The 21,289-nt window shown below is 36.6% G+C and overlaps 1 protein-coding gene across 11 annotated transcripts in view; it reads left to right on the top strand.

Annotated features, from left to right (window-relative positions):
- FKTN (fukutin) overlaps window positions 1-21,289 on the top strand; it is a 73,353-nt gene that overhangs the window by 1,944 nt on the left and 50,120 nt on the right. For 6 of the 11 annotated variants that reach the window (XR_005988985.1, XR_005988986.1, XR_005988984.1 and 3 more), the window contains 2 exons: window positions 10,379-10,586; window positions 17,928-17,987. Coding sequence is in view for 8 of the 11 variants with exons in the window: in XM_041762874.1 (XP_041618808.1) it covers window positions 10,482-10,586; window positions 17,928-17,987 (165 nt within the window). In the remaining 3 variants the exon portion in view is untranslated. Of the gene's footprint in view, window positions 1-7,218; window positions 8,164-10,378; window positions 10,587-17,927; window positions 17,988-21,289 lie in introns of those variants that run through there. The other 5 variants (XM_041762876.1, XM_041762873.1, XM_041762869.1 and 2 more) reach the window with 2 other exon arrangements.

Here is a 21,289-nt window from a genome sequence, read left to right as displayed (position 1 = left end):
GCAGGCCCCATGCCAGGAACCCGACGCGGGACTCGATCCCGGGACCCCGGGGTCACGCCCCTGGCCAAAGGCAGGCGCCAAACCGCTGAGCCACCGAGGGATCCCCCGAAGGATAGATTTTTAGAGTGACTAGAGGATGTGCCCGCGGGTGGGAGGCTGGAGAAGTGATTGAAGGAGACGTCTGGCCCTGAGCGGTGAGCAAGGTCTCTTAAAAGATTACATGTAGTCACTCATAATAAATTGTTGAGGTCAACATTGTTATCATAATAATTTAATGGCATTTGCAGCAGATACTAAACACCCGTTTCTAGGAACCCTGGCGGAAAATAATTCAAATAAATGTAATTTTTTCCTGCCTTTCTAATTGCTCAGAAATAATAACATTTACATGTTTGCTTATTCAACAAGTATAGATGCGTTTCAGGCACTGCTAGGTGCTAAGATGAACAAGGTAGATATTGTTCTGATTATTGCTGCATCTAAGGGCCTTAGCTTCTAGGTCAGTGCTTTTCAAATTTATTTAATTTTTTTTTTTAATTGGGAGTTCAATTTGCCAACATACAGCATAACACCCAGTGCTCATCCCCCCAAGTGCCCTCCTCCGGGCCCGTCACCCAGTCACCCCAACCCCCCGCCCACCTCCCCTTCCACTGCCCCTTGTTCGTTTCCCAGAGTTAGGGGAATTTTAACATACATAGGAAATCACCTGAGGATTTTGTTAAAGTGCGGATTCTAAATCAGTAGGTCTATAGTAGAGTCGTTGTGTTATTTTTTGACAAACTCAAGGCGATGCTGATATTGCTGGTCTCAGGACCATCCTTTTAAGTAGCAATGATCTAGATCCTGTCTAGCAAATGTGGCAGCTATTAAACCACTACTACCCATCATCTGTTTTTATTAATAATTTCAATGCCTTTATGAAAATAAGGTTATGATCATTATAACAATACTGGGACAGTACAGAAAAGTATAAAGAACAATGTAAAAAAGCATTCCACTTTCCCCACCTAGACATTATTGATATTTTGGTGAATATCCATCCAGGTTTTATATGTGTACATGTGTTCATACTTTATATATTGTCTTAATATTTGATACATTCTGAGCCCTGTGTTTTATTCTGTTAGCCATATAGTTTTACTAGGTACAGTACCCAAGCATCAACCAAGCAGTTAAGAACTTGCATTCTTGAGGGGAAGACTGCTCAGTTAAAAATATTGTGGTTTAATACCATTCTGTTACCCAAAAAATAGGAAGATATTAACATAATCAAAGCTTATAGCATGTGTGAGCTGTAGTAAATGAGTATTTTTAAATTGATTCAGAGGGACGCCTCAGTGGCTTAGCGGTTGGGCGTCTGCCTTCAACCCGGGGCGTGATCCTGGAGTCCTGGGATCGAGTCCCACATCCGGCTCCCTGCCTGGTGTCTGCTTCTCTCTCTGCCTGTGTCTCTGCCTCTCTCTCTCTCTGCATCTTTCATGAATAAATAAATTTAAAAAAAAATTGATTTAGACTTTTTGAAGTTTTTTTTAAAAATTTAAAAAAATATTTGAAATCAGTTGATGTTCACGTAGGATAAATAGAAAAAAAATACCTTCACTCCACCCAACCCAAAGACAAACAGTGTTCTTACCGTGGAGTGTATGCTAACTAAGGTAGCTCTTAAATGACCTCAAGGAATAGCTTATATAATTAATGTTTGGGTCAAAAGAAATCCTCGGTTCATCAAGTTTCTGCTGCTTTAAAAATAACCATAATCTTCTGTGGTTATACATACCCTATAGTGTTGTGACACGGAACTGCTAGCAGCTGGCCCAGTGTCTAGTGCAGAGGACTCAGCAATATTTGTGAAGTTAATGAAGGAATAAATGAATGAAGTAGCAAACCCAGCCCACCTGTGTGACATAAACTCTGGCTATCACTCTTCACCTGCAGATGCTTGCATTCACAGCTCATCTCAAATTCTTTTGTACTCTTCTAGCCACACAGAGCTCTCCTATAAAAAGTTGCTTTTTAAGACTGTGCTTAAATTCTGTGAAAGAATTTGGAATTCGGAATACCGTGGGATAAAGAAAGATGCGTAATAGCCTCTTGTCTCAAGGAACTGTAATTTAAGACTAACTGAAGGAATAGTACAGATGTACAGTGCTGTGGGAATATAAGGGAGGGAGACTTTAATTATGTGAGAGTGGTGGGAATTATTAGTAGACCTTTAAAATGACTTATTAATTATTGCTAGCATTACTGTATACTCTGTTCTAGGTGCTATTCAGTGCTTTACATGCATTAATTTGTTCAATCCTCAGAAGAGCCTTGTGAGTCAAGTACAATTTATAAATCCACTTCGAAGATGGGGGCATAGAGACATTAAGTAACCTGGCCAAAGTCCTACAAGTTGCAAGTGGCAGAGCAGGATTTGAAGACAGCAGTCTGTTTTCGGTACTTGATAGGCAGCAAGAGGGGCAGGGAGGTGGGGGAAGAAAGCATTGTAGATAGAAGGAATAGCATAGGCAAAGGCACCTAGGTAAGACAGTACTGTATCAGTGGATTTACATAAAGAATAGTACAATGGAGATCCCTGGGTGGCTCCGCGGTTTGGCGCCTGCCTCCGGCCCAGGGAGTGATTCTGGAGTCCCAGGATCCAGGTCCGGGTCCAGTTCCACATCGGGCTCTCTGCATGGAGCCTGCTTCTCCCTCTGACTACATCTCCGCCTCTCTGTGTGTGTGTGTCTCTCAGGAATAAGTAAAATCTTAAAAAAAAAAAAAAAAAGGTATGAAATAAGCCATAGAAGGTCTTAATGTAGAGAAAGTGATACAAAGAGGTACACTTGATATAAATTTGACTTTGACCCCTAAGATGGGTATTTTGAGGAAATATTTGGAATGGAGTACTGTGGGATATTCTACTACCAGTTGGTAGTAGGATATTCATGTAGGAGGCTTTCTCTCTAGGCAGAGGTAATAAGACCTTTAAATTAGGTTAATTATACTGCAAATGGAAGAGAAATGGCAGCTTTTAGAGGCACTGAGAAGAATATACACAGTTTGACTCATTAGATATAGAGTTAGAACCACAAAACTATTTTGTTTTGAACATAAAAAATGGAGAATATAGGTATACTATTAACGGAATATAATGGTCAAGTCATGGAAGAAATCTAGGGTGAAGGCGGACCATGATTTGTTTAGATGCTAATGGAATGTTCAAGAAGACTTATCTAGCAGTCAGCTGGAATATTTATTTATTTATTTTTTTAAACTTTTTTTTTTTTTTTTTTTTATTTATTTATGATAGTCACAGAGAGAGAGAGAGAGGCAGAGACACAGGCAGAGGGAGAAGCAGGCTCCATGCACCGGGAGCCCGACGTGGGATTCGATCCCGGGTCTCCAGGATCGCGCCCTGGGCCAAAGGCAGGCGCCAAACCGCTGCGCCACCCAGGGATCCCCTCAGCTGGAATATTTATAAGTAGTACTAAGCCAATAGCTTATGGCAAGTGTATCTAATAAAATGATTAAGAGCAAGAGAATGTAAAGAGAACTTCATCTAGATTTTATAGCCAGCAGACAATTCTAGGCATATTGGACAACACAACTTCCTTTACCCCTTTACTTTGCCCTTGTAATATCAGTCCCCTCCTGTCCTCACTTCGTTTCTTAGCTAGACTTTCTTATCTGGGTCTGTCATTTCAGACACTTTGCAGGACCTCATCGTTCCATAGTTACTCAGAAATGAGTCACTACGTATTTGCAGTCTTTCTGGAGCATCAAATGGAGAGACCAGTTTTTTTGTTTTTTGTTTTTTGTTTTTTTGTTTTTCTTTATCTCAATTTTGTCAGCATGTTGAGGTAGAGGTTATATTGCAAAGGGTTAAGAAGTGAATGAGTGGTAAACAGAGAATTCTTAACCCCAGGCAATCTAACCTTAACTTCCAGGCTATTCTTAACTCTCAAGTTAATTATGAAAAGGAAGGAAATGAATAACATGAAAGACCAGTAGTATTTAGGGAAGATGGGTAGCATTTATTGCTAGTGTGCCTTTTTTTTTTTGCTCATAGCAACTGGAAATGTAGATTTTTTAAATGTCTTTTTTTTTTAAGATTTTATTTATTTATGAGAGACACAGAGAGACAGAGACATAGGCAGAGGGACAAGAAAGCTCCATCCTAGGATCCCAGGATCATGACCTGAGCCGAAGGCAGATGCTCAACCACTGAGCTACCCAGGTGCCCTTCATGCCTTAACCTTGAATACATTTGCAGAAGCATTTTCTCTTTGTGCTTTCTAAAATGCTACCATACCTCTCTAATTGTACCTTTGCCTAATTACACTGCCCTCCTTGTAGGTTAGCCTCCTGTTTTATTTTGCAGTGCAAGCCATATTTGAATTTCAGTTCTGTCTAATTCATACCACCCATGCCTCCCTCTTCCTCTCCCTCTCTAACGTCCCTGAATAAGTTGGGACCTAGCAGCGTTGAAGGGAACGGGCTGGCACACATCATCTTAGGAACCTAATTTAGGTGGTCAGGCCTGGTCATTTCTTGTCAGAGTTCTGATGTCAAGAGAGGTGGTCCAGAAGGCAGGAGTATGGGAAAGTGGAATAAAAAAGGCAATTAGACATTCAGATCCTTTCTCAGATGATTCTTAAAGGAGTGATGGTGGTGGTCATGGGATGTCAGGTAAGCCAGGTGCCAAAGTCTTTCATTGCCATTACCTCCAAAGAACAAATTATATTAAACAGGCAAATGGGAAGCCAAAAGAATATGGACTGCTGATCTTGGCTGTAGAGCAAGCCTGAGAACTTGCTGTGAACTTCCCATCCTGCACATATTTTCCCTTCGTATTTGTGTATGACTTTGATCTACCACCAGTTTTTTCCAACCTTTTTCATGTCTTGACACATAGTGAAATTGATAATAAAGGATATAAGAATGTGTTTGTTCTTGACTAGACGTGACTAGTCTTGGGCTTTGGTTATCCCAGGCCCAAAGACTGAGAGGACTGATGGCTCTGACACCCATAATCCATTAAAGGTTCAGTTGGGAGACAGATCTGCCCAGTCCTTTCTTCTTCATTGCCAAATGTCAGTTTACGGTACCGGTGATGGCAGGTTTCCGTGTCATCTGAGATGAATTCTGTGCTGTAATACGCCATACGTATATTTCTCACATTTACATTAGAACTTGAAGATACTTGAGTTACTTAAACCTTATAACTCCCCTTATATCTGCATTATTATTTTTCTGGAAAGGTTTGCTTTTTTCCTTTTATTTTCCCTTCATTTTATTATCTCTGCAATACTTGTTCTCTTTTTCAATAGACATATTGTGTTTTTTAGGAAGCTTTACCTAAGAAAATACATAACTTTGGAACGCCTGGGTGGCTCAGCAGTTTAGCGCCTGCCCTTGGCCTAGGACATGATCCTGGAGTCCCGGAATTGAGTCCCACATCGGGCTCCCTGCATGGAGCCTGCTTCTCTCTCTCTCCCTGTGTCTCTCATGAATAAATAAATAAAATCTTCGAAAAAAGAAAATACATTACCTGTCCTCCCCAGAACTTTTATTATGATCGCTAAAATGCCACATATAAGAAGACATATACATGAAGAATATTTTTATTTTCTATGCCATATTTCTCCATACATTATTTTTAAAAGTTTCTTGTTAAGGAGTTGGAACAAAGTATGGGCTTTAAATTCTTTCTTTTTTTTTTTAAGGTTTTATTTACTTATTTGAGAGAGAGAGAGAGCGCACAGGTAAGGTAAGGAACGGAGGGAGAAGCAGACTCCCCGCTGAGCAGGGAGCCTGATGTGACACTTGATCCCAGGGCTCCAGGATCATGACCTGAGAGCCAAAGGCAGAAACTTAACTGACTGAGCCACCCAGGCACCCCTGAGCTTTAAATTCTTTAAAAAAAAATCACTTTTTCATATTTTGCTTTAACATAAAAGTTCCTGCAAAACTTCTTAAAATAAAAAAAATTTTAAATAATTTTGTGTGTTCTTTAGCATTATTTTAGTATACTTGTTATTTCTTGATATTAATTCAGCCAGTTTTAGGCTGGTAGGGGAATGATTCATATGTACTAATAAGTATAATTCATAGTGGAAAGTTAGAAAAGCCTCTCCTTGTGCTGCCATGATAACTTGTGCTTACTCCTTCATAGCAGTTACACCATTTACATTTCCCTCATATTTTCCTCTGATAGAGTCTATCACAAACTAGATGTGGGGATGGTAAGGAGTAGCATTTCTTTGATTTGGGAAAAAACTTCCCATGCTATTTTTTAGGTACATCACATTTTTCATCACCATCAACATCACCATTCTTTTGAAAACTCTTACTCATCTCTAAACCCTTAGAAAATAGGAAACTGTATCTTATTTATCATTTTATGTCCAGTGCTTAGCATTTTTGTGGCCTCTGCTTGTAAGGTAGACAGTAAATGTTCCCAGCTGGAAAGTAAAACTAGGAGTTTTGGTGTAGGAGAAATTAATTTTGATTTGGAAGACCATGAAAGACTTTATGCAAGGGTTACTTGAGAGGAGTTATGAAAAGAAGTGTAGAGCTAGTTTTATGGAAATGGATGAGAGCATTTCACAAAAGAGGGAATGAGCAAAAGCAGAGGCAGAAAAGTGTGTGTATTCCAGGATTCTTGGGCAGAAATCTCAGAGTGTGTGAAGTGAGAGAAGTCTACAGAATTTGCCTGTGTTCAGTCAGATTGTGAATACTCTTGAGGGCCATTGTATGGCATTGGAACTTTATTTGTAGGTGGAAGAGAACCATTGAAAATTTTTTTATCATGGCATAACTTGATTCATCTGTCAGCAATTTGGTATATCACTCTGTGGGTGAGATTATGGGCAGGTCGAAAGCTTTAGTTAAAATTAGGACATTAGGCACAATTAGAGTCTAAATTAGAATGACTATGAAGAAAGAAGAGGGAATTGATACCAGAGATAAAATGAATAACCCTTAGCGCCTCTTTTTTTTAAGTATCACATTTTTCATTTTAAAATGGTAACTACATTCCTAATTAAGAGATTGTGCTAGCAAAAAGGAATGCTTTGACAGGCAAAAACTCCTTCTTTGCAATCGAAATTGCCTTGGCATTTATAGAAAATAATGAAATAAAGTTAATTGGATATCATCTTGATAATAGTAGAGTTAAGCGATTGATTATATGTGTTGGAGGTTTATTCTATGTAAGAATTGATTGCAGATTAGAGACCTGTCCAAGAAGAGAACAAGATAATAATTTGGACCTTATTTTGGGTCTCTGTAGTGGTTTATATAGGCCTTTTATGCTTTCTCTCTATTTATTAATTTGGGCATAGAAGAGGCTCAGTTACGGCACACTCTGAATGCCACTTTAGAAAAGTACATGGGAATCAGTATATAATATGTTGAAACACTATTTAATATAACTACAAGAAACTGAGCTGAAAAACTGAAAATGAAGGAAATTCTCCTTGTTCTCTTACAAGCTACCCTTATCAGAGTATTTGTTTTATTTTAGCAGATTTTAGCTGATAGCAAAAACTAGTGTCATCATCAATGTTATTTTATGTATGTTGCTAGTTTTTACAGTTTAATAAGAAAACAGAACATGATCATGATTTACTCAGTTTTTACTCTACACATTATCTGTAAATCAAGTGAATTATTCCTATTATGTTTAGCATTATTTCTCTTAAGTAGTTTGTTGACTTTATATAATATTGTATTTGCTTCATGTAGGCTTCAGCTCTGGAAGCTCATTTGTATTGTTTTAAAACTGTAAACCAAGACTTTTGATTTTCAGGATGGCAGAGTAGAGACATTTGTACCCTCTTCTATCTGAAATTACCCTGAAATTACAAGGGAAATGAGAAACAGAGATTGTATCTTTGATGAGACCAGAAATCCTAAGACCCCAAATCAAAATATTTGAGAAATGGTTGCAAATGTAAGCAGGAAGAGGTTAAAAGAGGATGCTAATTGGAAGAGATCTCAGATACAGTTTGTAGAGTGATATGAGAGAGATCATCTGTTTACAGGGGGATCCAGGTGTATAGGAAGGCAGCGGGAGTTTCCTCGGATTGTTTGGCTGCATGAACTAGCAGGAAAGGAAGAGCAAATGAGAAAACACACAGACATACCCACCATCTTGCAGGAAGTACTTTCTTGGTAAGGCAAGAAGTCATGGCCAAACAACTTTCACTTGTTCTCAAGACACATTCTCTTTGCCTGTTTTTGTCACACACACATGCTCAGAACACTGTCATAAAATGTGTTCTTGTATATCAGAGACTACCTTCTAGACCAGAACACAGCCTACTTCTTCCTTCCATAGTCCCCTCCAAATAATTAGTCCGAATAGAGTTCACATCATCTACAGGTAAATAATAAAACGGAAATGGGCACAGTATCTACACAAAAGTGCTGCAAGAAAAAAGGAAAAAATGAACAGGGAAAAACAAGTGACAAAGGACCCATGAGAAAACTGTATTGGCCTAACAAATTTAATGAAATAATCACTTCTTTAAAATAATAAAGAAAGTTAATTGACTAGGGAGAAATAGTAAGACAACAGGATGTGATAAATCATATTCTGGTGGAACTCAAGAAAAGAAAGAAAAAGAAAATCAGAAATAAAAGACCATATTGAAAGCAAAAAAGGAGAATTAACATTGTTGAAAAGTCAGTAAAGGGCATGTTGATGGACTTTTGAAAATTGAACAAAGTAAAATGAGAATGAAAGGAGATGAAACAAATGCTCATTGTATCCTGGAAATAGAGAATTCAGCATGAAAGCAGAAAAATACTCAAACATATAACTTAAACTGCTAAAAAGGAAATCTTAGTTCTATAGATTAGGCACGTAATGAAGGAAAGCTAGTGTACGTTAACCCTTGAACATTGTGAGATTAAGGACACTGACCTCCCATACAGTTAAAAATCTGTGTGTTAACTTTTGATTCCCCCAATTCTTAACTGCTAATAACCTAACCTACCATTGACCAGAAGTCTTATTGATAACAGTTGATTAACACATATTTTGTATATGTATTATATGCTGTATTTTTACTATAAAGTAAGCTGGAGAAGAAATGTTATGAGGAAAATCATAAGGAAGAGAAAGTACATTTACAACTTTAAATAATCCATGTATAAGTGGATCCATGTAATTCAAACCTGTGTTAAAGGGTCAGCTGTATAGTCGTCAACATCAACCTACTTTTTAAAAATTGGATTTCAGAGTTAAGGAGTGCATTCTCTGCTCATTTCATTAAAAAAGTCAGTTTACCTATAGAGGAGTACTGGGGGAAGGATCAGATGTTGTCAAGGAGATATTTAGCATTATAGGACAGTGGTACAAAGCCTACATACAAGTCATCAGGGGAAAGAAAGTATGACCTCAGCACAGTTATCAGTTGATAAGTGTATTTCAACAATGCAAGAACTCAAGGTAAATAATATCTATTAAGTTTTTTGATAAACTGTGAGACGATGAAAATCAGCCATCTAGTAGATGAATGGAGATGATAGAGCAAAAGGCTTGGCAGGGAAGATATGAACAAGAACAAAAGAACTGTGGGATTTGTAGCAACAGAATATAATAGAACTGAAACAAGGTAGAAATAATTAATAAAAGTCAAGATTGAAGGAGGAAAAAAAGGGTGAGTATAAATTTACTGATTTCCTCTTATTTTTCAGCTGGAGAACAAAGGACAGAAAGTTTAGACATCAAGTAATAGAGGTGTTGGTATATTTAAAGGAATAAAGATGAACACTTGAAGAACTAAATATATGTTTAACCAAAATCAGGGCAGACTAGGTACAAAGAGGTAGAACTATATTAAATGTTTTATCTTTAATTGTCAGATGCAACCAAAGGTGGAAGGACAAAAATTTTTATTTTTACGCTTTATTTACATTTGCAAAAAGACTGAAAACATATGTGGGATATTTATAAAAACTGACCATATCCTAGGTCACAAAAACAACAAAAAGCTATCATACAGATGATGTTTCCTGACAAAATTTTCTCAGTTTCTTCTTTGGAAGTAGTTAATATGCTCAGCAGCATCAGCATGGCCTGGCAACTTGTCAGAAATGCAAATTCAGAAGCCAGATCTACTGAATCAGGAACTATAGAAGCCCCCAAATCTCCATTGGCCAAATTTTACAGATATCTAGTTCATGTTTAGTATTTGCAATTGTTATTTGTAGAATGACATGATAAATATTTTTGTTCTTTCATGTTTGGTCTCATATCTGATTATTTAGGAGGAAATTAGCAAATCAAAGAATGTTCTATAGAACTTCAGGTGATGTTTTTCTCTATTTTTGTGGTGGTTATTAGAGGTGAAAAATTAAAAATAGGTTTTTGTTTTTTTAGAAATACCTTTTTGTTTACAGAAAACAAGATTATCTTCTTATCCAAAAAAGATGAAATCAACTGAGTTACTCTCAAAAGACAACCAAGTGAGCACCGCAGACTAATGAGCAGAATCAATAAGAACGTGATTTTGGCGCTTTTAACTTTGACAAGTTCTGCATTTCTGCTGTTTCAGTTGTACTACTACAAGCACTATTTATCGGCAAAGGTAATATCTTTTTCTCTCTTCTCGTCATTAGGCTTCATTTTAACTGTATATTTTTCTAATTAAACTTAATTAAATTTAGTTAATTAAATTGAATTAGTTGCAGTTTTCCAAATTCTTGCAGAAATAGTTCTTTTTTTTTTTTTTTTTAAGATTTCATTTATTTGACAGAGAGAGAGAGACCACAAGTGGGGGAGGAGGGGCAGTAGGCAAAGGGAGAGGGAGAAGCAGGCTCCCTGCAGAGCAAGGGCTTTGATCCCAGGACCCTGAGATCATGACTTGAGCCAAAGGCAGACACTTAACTGACTGAGCTACCCAGGAGCTCCTAGAAATAGATCTTACTGAGATTCTCATCTTTGTAAAGTGCAGTGAGCAATTCAACATTGCAGTTAAATATTATTATAATAACACACTAGTCAAAGTGCCAAGTTTCAGTAATGTTTATTGAATTTTTCTGTTACAGTTATATAAAAACGATTATTCTTCCAAACACATCATCCCTATTAGGAAGAATTCAGTAATAAATAATTTTGATAAAATACCAGTTGGTTTATTTTAGTACAATGTACTTCTCCCTCCCACTCTAGGGGAGGATACTTCTCTGCCCTAGTTGTACTCGACCATGAGACTTACTTTGGCTGGTGGAATGTTACAGACACGTGCAGAAATTTCAAAGAGATTGTTATGATGTGACTTGCCCTTTGTGTAACCCTGACTAGAATGTGCCCTGAGTAGATTCTGCTTCTCCAGTCTGGGCCCTGGATGAGATGTATGAAGCAGATCAAAGCATAGCTGCCCAGCTTGACCCATGGATCTAACAGAGAAAATAAATGCATGGTAGTGTTTTAAGACTAGGTCAAGTTTATTATGCAGCATTGTTATGTGGAGTTGCTAGATCTCATTTTACAGATGAGAAAACCAAAACTCTAACAGAGAAGATAACTTACCTCCCTGAATCACCCAATTTCTAACATGCAGGGCTGACAGCTTGTCCATTCTTTGCAGGCTAACTTATTTCTGAAATAATTGGCAAGTACGCAGGCTACCAGCTATCTTGGCTGTTTATCCAATGAATGTCTTTGTGTGCCATCTTCAACCCCCTCCTGAGTACTTGCTCGGGAGAAGGTCCTACAGTAGAATTTCTGGGTCTAATGTGTATGTTTTAGATTTTGTCACATATCGCAAAGTTATATTCCGTAAGGATGAGTAGTGTGTCTAATTTCCTATCCCCTTTTCAAATGTAGGAATAATAGCAACAGTAACAACAGTAATGGCATCTGTATTAGTTAGAGATGTTTGGGGCTGACTACTAGTAGCTTAAACAAATAGAGGATTATTTGTCTCTTCTGCCTTTAAGTCCAAAGCTTCTCAAATTCTCTTGACGTTTTCCTTGTGCTAGACAAGGCTGGAAGAAGACATAGTGCATTCTAAAAGGCTTCTACTTTTGTGACATTTGCCTGCAGATTTCCAGATATAAGATAATCTGGGAAAGCAAGGTTTTATTACTAGTGTTGTTGTTGTTGTTACTTAGCTTTTCCAGCCTATATAATAGAGATTGCAGAGGAGAAGTGTGAGAGTGGGGGTCAAGTCAACTTACCTACAGTGTCTGCTACAGCAGCTACATCTTTTGGTGTGCTTCTAGGCTTGGCACTGTGCTAAGCATTGCACATACATTTAATTCTTAAATTAAGTATATCTTGTACTTTCTGTTTTCCTGGAGAAAAAGCTGAGGTTTGTTGTTGAGATTTCTTAATTTGTCAACTGTCACATTTTTTTTTTTTTTTGAGAGAGAGAGAGAGAGAGTGCAAGTAGGGGGAGAGGCAGAGAAAAGGGAGAGAGAGAATCTTAAGCAGACTCCACACTGGGCATGGAATCTCAGTCTCACAACCCTGAGATCATGACCTAAACTGGAATCAGGAGTCAGATGCTTAAACCAGCTGAGCCACCCAGGCACCCTATGTCACATAATTATTAAGTGAGGGAGATAGAATTTAAACCTAGGGAGTCTACCCCCAAGAACCTTGTTCCTAATATTTTTAGTGTTTTTGATGTTCAAAAACCGAAAAGATATTGAACTCCATTATAGGTCATTTTTTTGATTACTACTGGGGCTAAACTTTCCATATGCTTACTGGTTCTTTCTGTTTCTTTTTTTTTCTTCTTTGTATTCCTACCTGCATATTTTTCTGAGGGTGTGTTCTATATAATTTTAAGGATGGTATACCTTTATCAGACATATATCGAACATTTTTCCTGATTTATGAATTTGCCTTTTAACCTTATATTCATGATATAACCCCCCGTAATACATTTGTATTTAATTTCTAGGTAGACAGCTGTCTTCCTTAAGGCATCTGGTTTTTATGTCATAAGTGGTCCAAGACTGTGGAAATATTCACCTATATTTTCATCTAATACTATTCATGTTTACATTTTTTAATTAAATAGAATTTCCTTTAGAATGAGGTATGAATTAGATATCTAACTTAAATTTTTTCCCAAATGGTTGACCATTTGTACCAATATCACCTTTTTAATTCCATCATTAACTTAAAAATCCCATCTTAATTATACGTTAAATTCCTATAAATAACTATTATCTTGACCCTTTCTTTTGGAATGCATTGTAGTTTTAGTTGTTTAAAGCACAAACCCCAGCCTAGGACTAAACCATATCTATACTGCTTATTAGCTATGGGATCTTGGGTAAATTACTTCTAAATGCTGTGCCCTCATCTATAAAAGGGAGAATAACAGTACCATCTTGTAGACTTATGAAGCTTAAACAAATTAATGCACATAAAACCTTTGGAGCAGTGCATGTCACATACAGATCAAAAAATACAGGCTTTTTATTTTTTTTGAGGAAAGATGTTACCTGACCCAAGGTTTATTTTTTTTTTCAAGTAATATCATTCATTCACACATTCATTTTGTTTCAAGTTTTTATTTAAATTCCAGTTGTCATATAGTGTAATACTGGTTTCAGGAATAGAATTTAGTGATTCATCACTTATATGTGTAGCACCCAGTGCTTAATCATAACAAGTGCCCTCCTTAATATCACCACCCATCTAGCCCATCCCCCACCCACCTCCTCTATCTCAACCCTCAGTTTTCTATAGTTAAGAGTTTCTTACAGTCTGCCTATGAGCTATTGTTTTTAAAGATTTATTTATTTGAGAGAGAGAGAGAACACAAATGGGGGGAGAGGCAGAGACTGAGGGAGAGAGAATCTCAAGCAGACCTGCTGAATGCAGAGCGTGATGTTGGGCTCGATCCCAGGACACTGAGATCATGACCTGAGCCAAAACCACAAGTCGGATGCCCAACCAACTGAGCCACCCAGGCACCCCATGAGCTATTTTTTTATTATTATCTTCAGTTTTATAATCAAAAGTTGTATTTGTTATATTGTGTCCATGGCATATAAACTGCCTTAGTGATAAGTGCCATTAAGCAAAATTGAACAAAATAAGGCATAAAATTTTTAAAAGTTCACTAAACTTGTATGCTCTTAGATTTGTGAAGTTTGTATTAGAGTTATTTTTTATGTTCACTATTAATCATAGGTAGAGATGAACATCTAAGTTCTGCAATAACACAGGTTACTTTTATTTTATTGAAAAATATAGAAACTATATTAAACTATTCCTAGTTAAGTAATTTTACATTTTACAAAATGGAATTTTAATTGATAGAAACAATGAGAAATGGTTTCTTTCTTCCATATATTTATGATTTGTTTGGCTTACTTCAAATCAATTTGTTTGAACCTCATTTTCTTTAAAATGGGACTAATAGCAACTTTGCTGGTTAAGATAATGTATGTAATTCATCTAACTTACTGTTTGGTATAGGGTAGATGCTCAGTGGATGGTAGCTAGCTATTAGTAGCTTATACATTCTGGTTCTTCTAAGGTTTACATTGCTGTTTGAAAATTAAATTGTATTTAATTATTACAGGTTTCTCATGAGCCTACATTTATCAGTTTTTCATAAGTGAGTTATCTGGGGCCCAGATATGTTAAGCTTCCTGCTGAAGATTGCCAGGTTCAGATCCTAAAACTTATGTCTTTACTCATAGAGCTAATACCACATGTAAATATGAATATGTTCAAATGAAATACTATAGCATTGATAAGATATGAAATGAGATGGCTTTAAAGTATTATGAATCACAGTAAAAAATTATAAAATATTACTGCCTCAGTGGAAGGAAGAAAAGTCAACAACCTATGTTTATATAAAGCACTGAGTGAACCAAACTGTTTGGTTTGGTTAATGATTTTTTTTTTAAGATTTTATTTATTTTTTCATGAGAGACACAGAGAGAGAGGCAGAGACATAGGCAGAAGGAGAAGCAGGCTCCTCGCAGGGAGCCTGATAGAGGACTCCATCCCCAGACCCCGGGATTATGACCTGAGTCAAAGGCATATGCTCAACCACTGAGCCACCCAGGCGTCTCAGTTAATGATGTTCTTGACTTAGAACCATAAGCAACATCAGTACCTGCAATATCCAGCTATTCTTATTACCTAGAAAGCCACTTACAGGGTTTTGTGCTAGGATGTCTTTCTTTGCATTATATGTAGTAACCTCTGTGTGTTTGGTTAGAAGACCAGGAGGGAAGAAAGGGGAGTTTGGATTTCAAGTTTAACAATAGTCATTCACAGTGAACAATTTTATATGCTGTTATTAGAAATGGAAATAAATCTGGTAGCCATTTAGATCATTTGCAACAAAGATTTTTGAAATATTTTGAGTTAGTCAGTTGTTGGCTAAAATCATGCAAAAAATGATTTTAAAAATATCTTCTTTTTTTAATAATAAATTTATTTTTTATTGGTGTTCAATTTGCCAACATACAGTTAAAAATATCTTCTTTGGCTATTGGCTCTTATGTTCTGAAGGATAATATATGGGTCATTGCTGGAGGAAAAATATTTTATCTGATAATCTGAGCTAGTATGATAAACTTTGATAAATGCTGTTCTCCTCTTCCTATTTTTTCCTCCACACCTCCCCGGCCCCATTATTGCCATTGTTCAGGAGAAATGTGAAAGAATTTCTTCCATTGGAATTGACAGATACTGAAAAAATATTTCCATGTGTTCCCAGACTTCAGACTTCATAGGTTTTCTGGCCAAACATTTTGGCTTACTAATAAACAAAGCTTTCCCACCATCCCACATCACATTTATGAGTCCTATCCACTAAGAACTTGAGTGACTTGGGAATAAGTAAAAGAACAGTGCATCCACTGGAAGGAAAGGCACTGAGATCCAGAAGGGGAAAGCTGCCTGTAGGATTGATGGATTTACCATGCTTCGTGTTTCTGATCCTTAGGATCGCAAATGTATAAATAATTGAAAAAGATCAGTTATTAAAGACTTAAAAAGATGTTCTTAAGTCTTACTCTTCGATTCTCTGTAGGCAGATTAATGATCATGGCTTGAACAAGGGATCTTGTCATGAAAAGTGGAAGAGTTCATGAAAAGTGGTAGAGTTCATGAAAAGTGGAAAATAAAGCTGTCAGAATTTGTTGATGAATTAGTTATTGGATGTAAAAGACAGAAAGGAGTCAGGGATAATTTCGGTGTTTTGGGCCTAATTGGAAACATTGCTAATTGGGAAGTTGCTATTTACTGAGATGGGAAAGACAGGAGAAACAAGCTTGAGGGATGGAGATCTGAATTTGAGATGCCTATTTGACATACAGGTGAAGAGGTGAATAGAGTTGAATATGTGTTTGGAATTCAAAGGACTGGTTTGGTTGGAAATATAAATTGAAAGTTGTAAGCATGTAGATTGTATGTAAAGCCATTAGAGTAGATGAGTTACCAAGAAAGTGAACAGTGAGTAAAAAGAGAAAAGTCATGGTCTGAGTTTTGGGATCCTCCAATACATCAGATCAGGGAGGTGGAAGAACTAGCAAATGAGAATAAGAAGGAGCAGCCAGAGAGAAATCCAGGAAAACTAGAAGTATGGGGTTCTGAGAGCCAAGCAACTGAAGTTTAAGTGAGACAGAATGATCATAATTCTTGTTAGATCAAATAAGGAGTAATAATTGACCATTGGATTTAGCAACGTGGAAGTCATTGGTGATCTTGATGAATACTTGGAAGAGTGAAATTAATCTTGCGAGCTCATGGGAAAAAAGGAATCAGAGGCAGTGAGAACAGACAACCTATTAGGGGTTTTGCTTGAAGGAAGACAAAATTGTTAGTTGGCAAGAGGAGTTTTTTCTTTTGTTTGTTTGTTTGAAGATAGGAGAAATAATACCATGTTTCTATATTGATGGGAATGATCCAGCAAAGAAAACAAAGCTCAGAAATTGTGTCTCATCTACTAATGGAGGGCTAAGTAAGCAACAAGGGCTATGTCACAGAGTTTGCAACCTCTTTTCAAGGATGAAGATTACAAAGCTATCTCTTTGTGGTTTGTTCTCAAATATCCCTTGGTATGAAAATATTATTGTCAAATTGAGAGCTTATGAGGAGAGACCAGTTCTCGCTCTGTCTTACTCAGTATATCTGTTCCTCTTTTCCGCTCTCCTTCCCTGCATTTAACAAACCATCATTAAACATTTACTCATTGCCCAGCAGTATGCTAGGGCACTGTCAATACAAAAAAGGATTGGATTCAGTCCCTGCTCTTGAGTTTGCAGTTTAGTGGGGGAAGTAAGTCTCCTTTTTAGGAGCCTGGGGCATATTTCATTTTTAGGATAAGACTATTCTTTCTTCTTCAGTATCCTCCCATCTACATCTTCTAGGTAAAGAACACACTCAAGGCATAAGAAACTTCTCTGGATCTTCTTTCAGCTTGAAGCATTCTTCCTGTTGTCTCTAGGCCATCAGACATTCTTTTTCCTTATACTTTCAAAGTATTTTGGGGCTTGTCAGATGAAAACTGATAATGTTTTCTTCCTTCTGATTCTCTAGCCCTGAATATTTTTTCTTAATTTTTATTTGTTAGTGGAGTATAGTTAACACACAATGTTACGTTAGTTTCAACACTGATTCAACAGTACATTAGTACCTTAGTAAATTAGTACAACACAGTGAATCAAGTCATGCTATCCTCACCACAGGGGTAGCTACCGTCTGTCATGCAGCACTATTACAGTACCATTGACTGTATTCCTCAAGCTGTACCTTTCATCCCTGTGGCTTATTCATTCCATAACCAGAAGCCTCTATCTCCCACTCTCCTTCACTCATTTTGCCCAGCCCCTCCCCCCACCAGCCACCACCAGTTTGTTCTCCGTATACCAACTGAAACAAGTCAGACAGAGAAAGATAGCTTTGAATTTACTAAAATATTTTTCTGTTATCTTCTTAGAATGGAACTGGTTTATCAAAATCTAAAGGAAGCCGAATTGGATTTGATAGCACACAGTGGGTATGTACAAGCATGAAATTCCTCATTTATAGTGTTCATTTAGTTCATTTGTTTATGTACTCAATAAGTATTTGTTGAATGATGACAATGGTGATAGCTATCTTCATGGGCAGTGAGAGTAGGTGGTGGAGGGGAAGAGGTAGGCCCTGTGTCAAGTGCTTTATATACAGTATTTCATTTAGTTCTTATGGAAACTTTATTAAGTCAGTACATATTTTTATCTCAGTTCACTTAGAAGGTTTAAGGTTAGTTGGCTAATAAGTGACTGAACCCAGATTCTAAATGTTTGCCTTCAGAATTCTCACTCACTAAACGATGGTGCATCTCCAAATGAAAAAATATGTGAATCAGAATGGAACTATGAATAAGGGAAAATAATGATTAGGAACAGAAATCTAGTCAACATGTTTACTTTTTAAGATCAAGAAAACTAGTGGTATGCACAAGATATCCCTGTTTTGATTTATAAATTTTAGAGTATACATTTATAAAATATGTTTCTTTACCTTTTTTCTAGCCAAATTTAGAATGAAAAACAGTGCAAGGTTATTGGTTACTAATAAAAAATTACATTTATCCTATTAGCATACATTTTGAATATGACCATTTATTCTTGTGGATGACTCGTCTTTGGCATCTCTTTAACCAGAGACATGAAGCTTTAGATAGGAAATGGGTTTTCAAAATCATGAAGCAGCAATGAAGTAGTAATAATTTTAGGTCATTGCTGACACCAGTTGGTTTTGAACTATTTTTTTTTTTTAAAGATTTTATTTATTTATTCATGAGAGACACACAGAGAGAGGCAGAGACACAGGCAGAGGGAGAAGCAGGCTCCATGTAGGGAGCCCGATGTGGGACTCGATCCCGGGTCTCCAGGATCATGCCCTGGGCCAAAGGCAGATGCTCAACCACTGAGCCACCCAGGCATCCCTGAACTATTATTTAAAAGTAAAGTCTGGGATATCCTAAATCAGCCTCAACTATGAAATATCAAAATACACTTTTAATTTATTAAAAATATCAGATATTTTGCTCTGTGAATGTAGGATTTGTCTGAGGGGAACGGGAAAAGCCTCATCTTTTTCTTTCAGGGAAGGATCCTGAGGTGGGAGAAAATAAGGGATTTTTTTTTAAAAGGGTTTGCTTCCAAGATAAATGAGAAAAGATTAAAGAACAGCTCACTATTCAGTGATTTCTCTGTGTTAATTAATTACATTGCATGGTACTAAGAATCACTGTTTATAATTGCAGAATCATGTGGAGGGGGAGAAGTACTAAAATACTTTTTTTACAGTATTTTAGAAGGAAGGAGGGATGAAATCTGATCAGTAAGTGTGATACTGCAAGCTGATAAGATTCTAGAATGAGTTATTAAACAGATGACTTGAGGAAAGGGAAGGATGATTATTAGGAACCAGCCTTTCACTAAGAACAAGTCCCACCAAAGCCCTTGTAGATGAATCGGCTCTTACAGTCTCAGTACACCCTGCTATCAACAAGACATTTTTCTTTCTTCTAAACAAAACGAATTACTGAAGGTCAGATGATGATAGTCATGTTTATTTAGAATTAATTGGATTTAGAGTCAATTGGACATCTGTTTCCGAGGAGCATTGATGATTGCATTGATAACAGCCTGGAAGGCATATTTAGAAGGTGAGTTAGGGAATCTCTCCTCCACCCTGCCCCAATCTATACTTATATCGATAATTGTAACAAAGCCATAAATGTGTTTGTCATGTTTGTATTTAACACTAAGCTGAAAGAGATTCATTCTACAAACATTAAGTACCATATATGTGCTGGTGTCTGTCACTTCATCATCTTTCTTCCAAAATCATTCTTTTATTCTCCTAGTGTGAAGCACAGAAAGCAACCACCATAAAAGAAAAAAAAAAAACCGATAAATGAGAAAATCAAAATTTAAGACATCAGTTTTTTGAAAAAAAATTTTGTGAAATTGGTATTATTCCTTAAATCGTTGATAGAATTCACCTGTGAATCATCTGAATCTGGAGTTTTTTCTTGTTGCTATTGTGTGTGTGTGTGTATGTATATATATATATATATATACATACACACACACACATATATATATATAAAATTCATATAAAATATACGAAACAAATATATACAAATATATAACATATAAATATATAATGAATATATGTATATATACACATTCAATTTAGTTAACTCATATAAAATATATTCATATAAAATATAAAAATATATATGAATATATAACATAAATACGTAACATATATGTATATATAAATTCAATTTGTTTAATAGGTATAGGGCAATTCAGATTTTCTGTTTCATCTTGTGGGAGTTTGTTAATTGTGTTTTTAAAGAAATTTATCCATTTCATCTAAGTCATTGAATCTCTTGTTTTTAAAGATTTTGTTTATTCATGAGAGACAGAGGGAGAGGCAGAGACATAGGCAGAAGGAGAAGCAGGCTCCATGCAGGGAGTCTGATATGAGGCTTGATCCTGGAACTCCAGGATCACCCCCAAGCCAAAGGCAGACGCTCAACTGCAGAGCCACCCAGGTGTCCCTAAGTTATTGAATCTTTTAGCATAAAGTTGGCTTTCTAATTTTTAACTTAGTTATTTCTCCCACTAAGAGATCATAAATTCCTCTAGAGCAGAGATTATTGTAGTCTTGGTATTTTGCATACTCGGCCTAAAAACAAATGGTAAGAGACTTATTACTAGCTTTATCTCATTTTTTCTTTCTTTAAAAATTTTTTTATTTAAATTCAATTTAGTTCACATACAGTGTATTACTCGTTTCAGGGGTAGAATTTAATGATTCATCAGTTGTATATAATACCACTGCTCATTCTATCACCTGCCCTCCTTAATGCCCGTTACCCAGTGACCCCATCCTTCTATTCACCTGCCTTTCAGCCATCCACAGTTTGTTCCCTATAGTTAAGAGTCTCTCATGGTCTTTTTTTTTTTTTTTTCTTCATGGTCTTTTTTTTTTTTCCGCAAATTTTTTTAGATTTTATTCATTTATTCTTGAGAGACAGAGAGAGAGGCAGAGACACAGGCAGAGGGAGAAGCAGGCTCCATGCAGGAAGCCTGATGTGGGACTCAATCCTGGGCCTCCAGGATCACTACCTGGACCAAAGGTGGTGCTAAAACCCCTGAGCCACTCGGGCTGCCCTAAGGTATACTTTTAAGCAATAATGTATACCAGTTCTTCTATTTATCTTTGCTGTTCTTTGGTGTTACACTTGAGTGGGATTATTGTGTTTCTATTCTAATTTTGAACCTTATTTTTTCA

The sequence above is a fragment of the Vulpes lagopus genome, chromosome 7 (assembly GCF_018345385.1).
Source record: "Vulpes lagopus strain Blue_001 chromosome 7, ASM1834538v1, whole genome shotgun sequence".
Classification (NCBI taxonomy): domain Eukaryota; kingdom Metazoa; phylum Chordata; class Mammalia; order Carnivora; family Canidae; genus Vulpes; species Vulpes lagopus.
The sequence above is the reverse complement of the archived record's forward strand: the minus strand, read 5'-3'. Positions and strand labels throughout refer to the sequence as shown.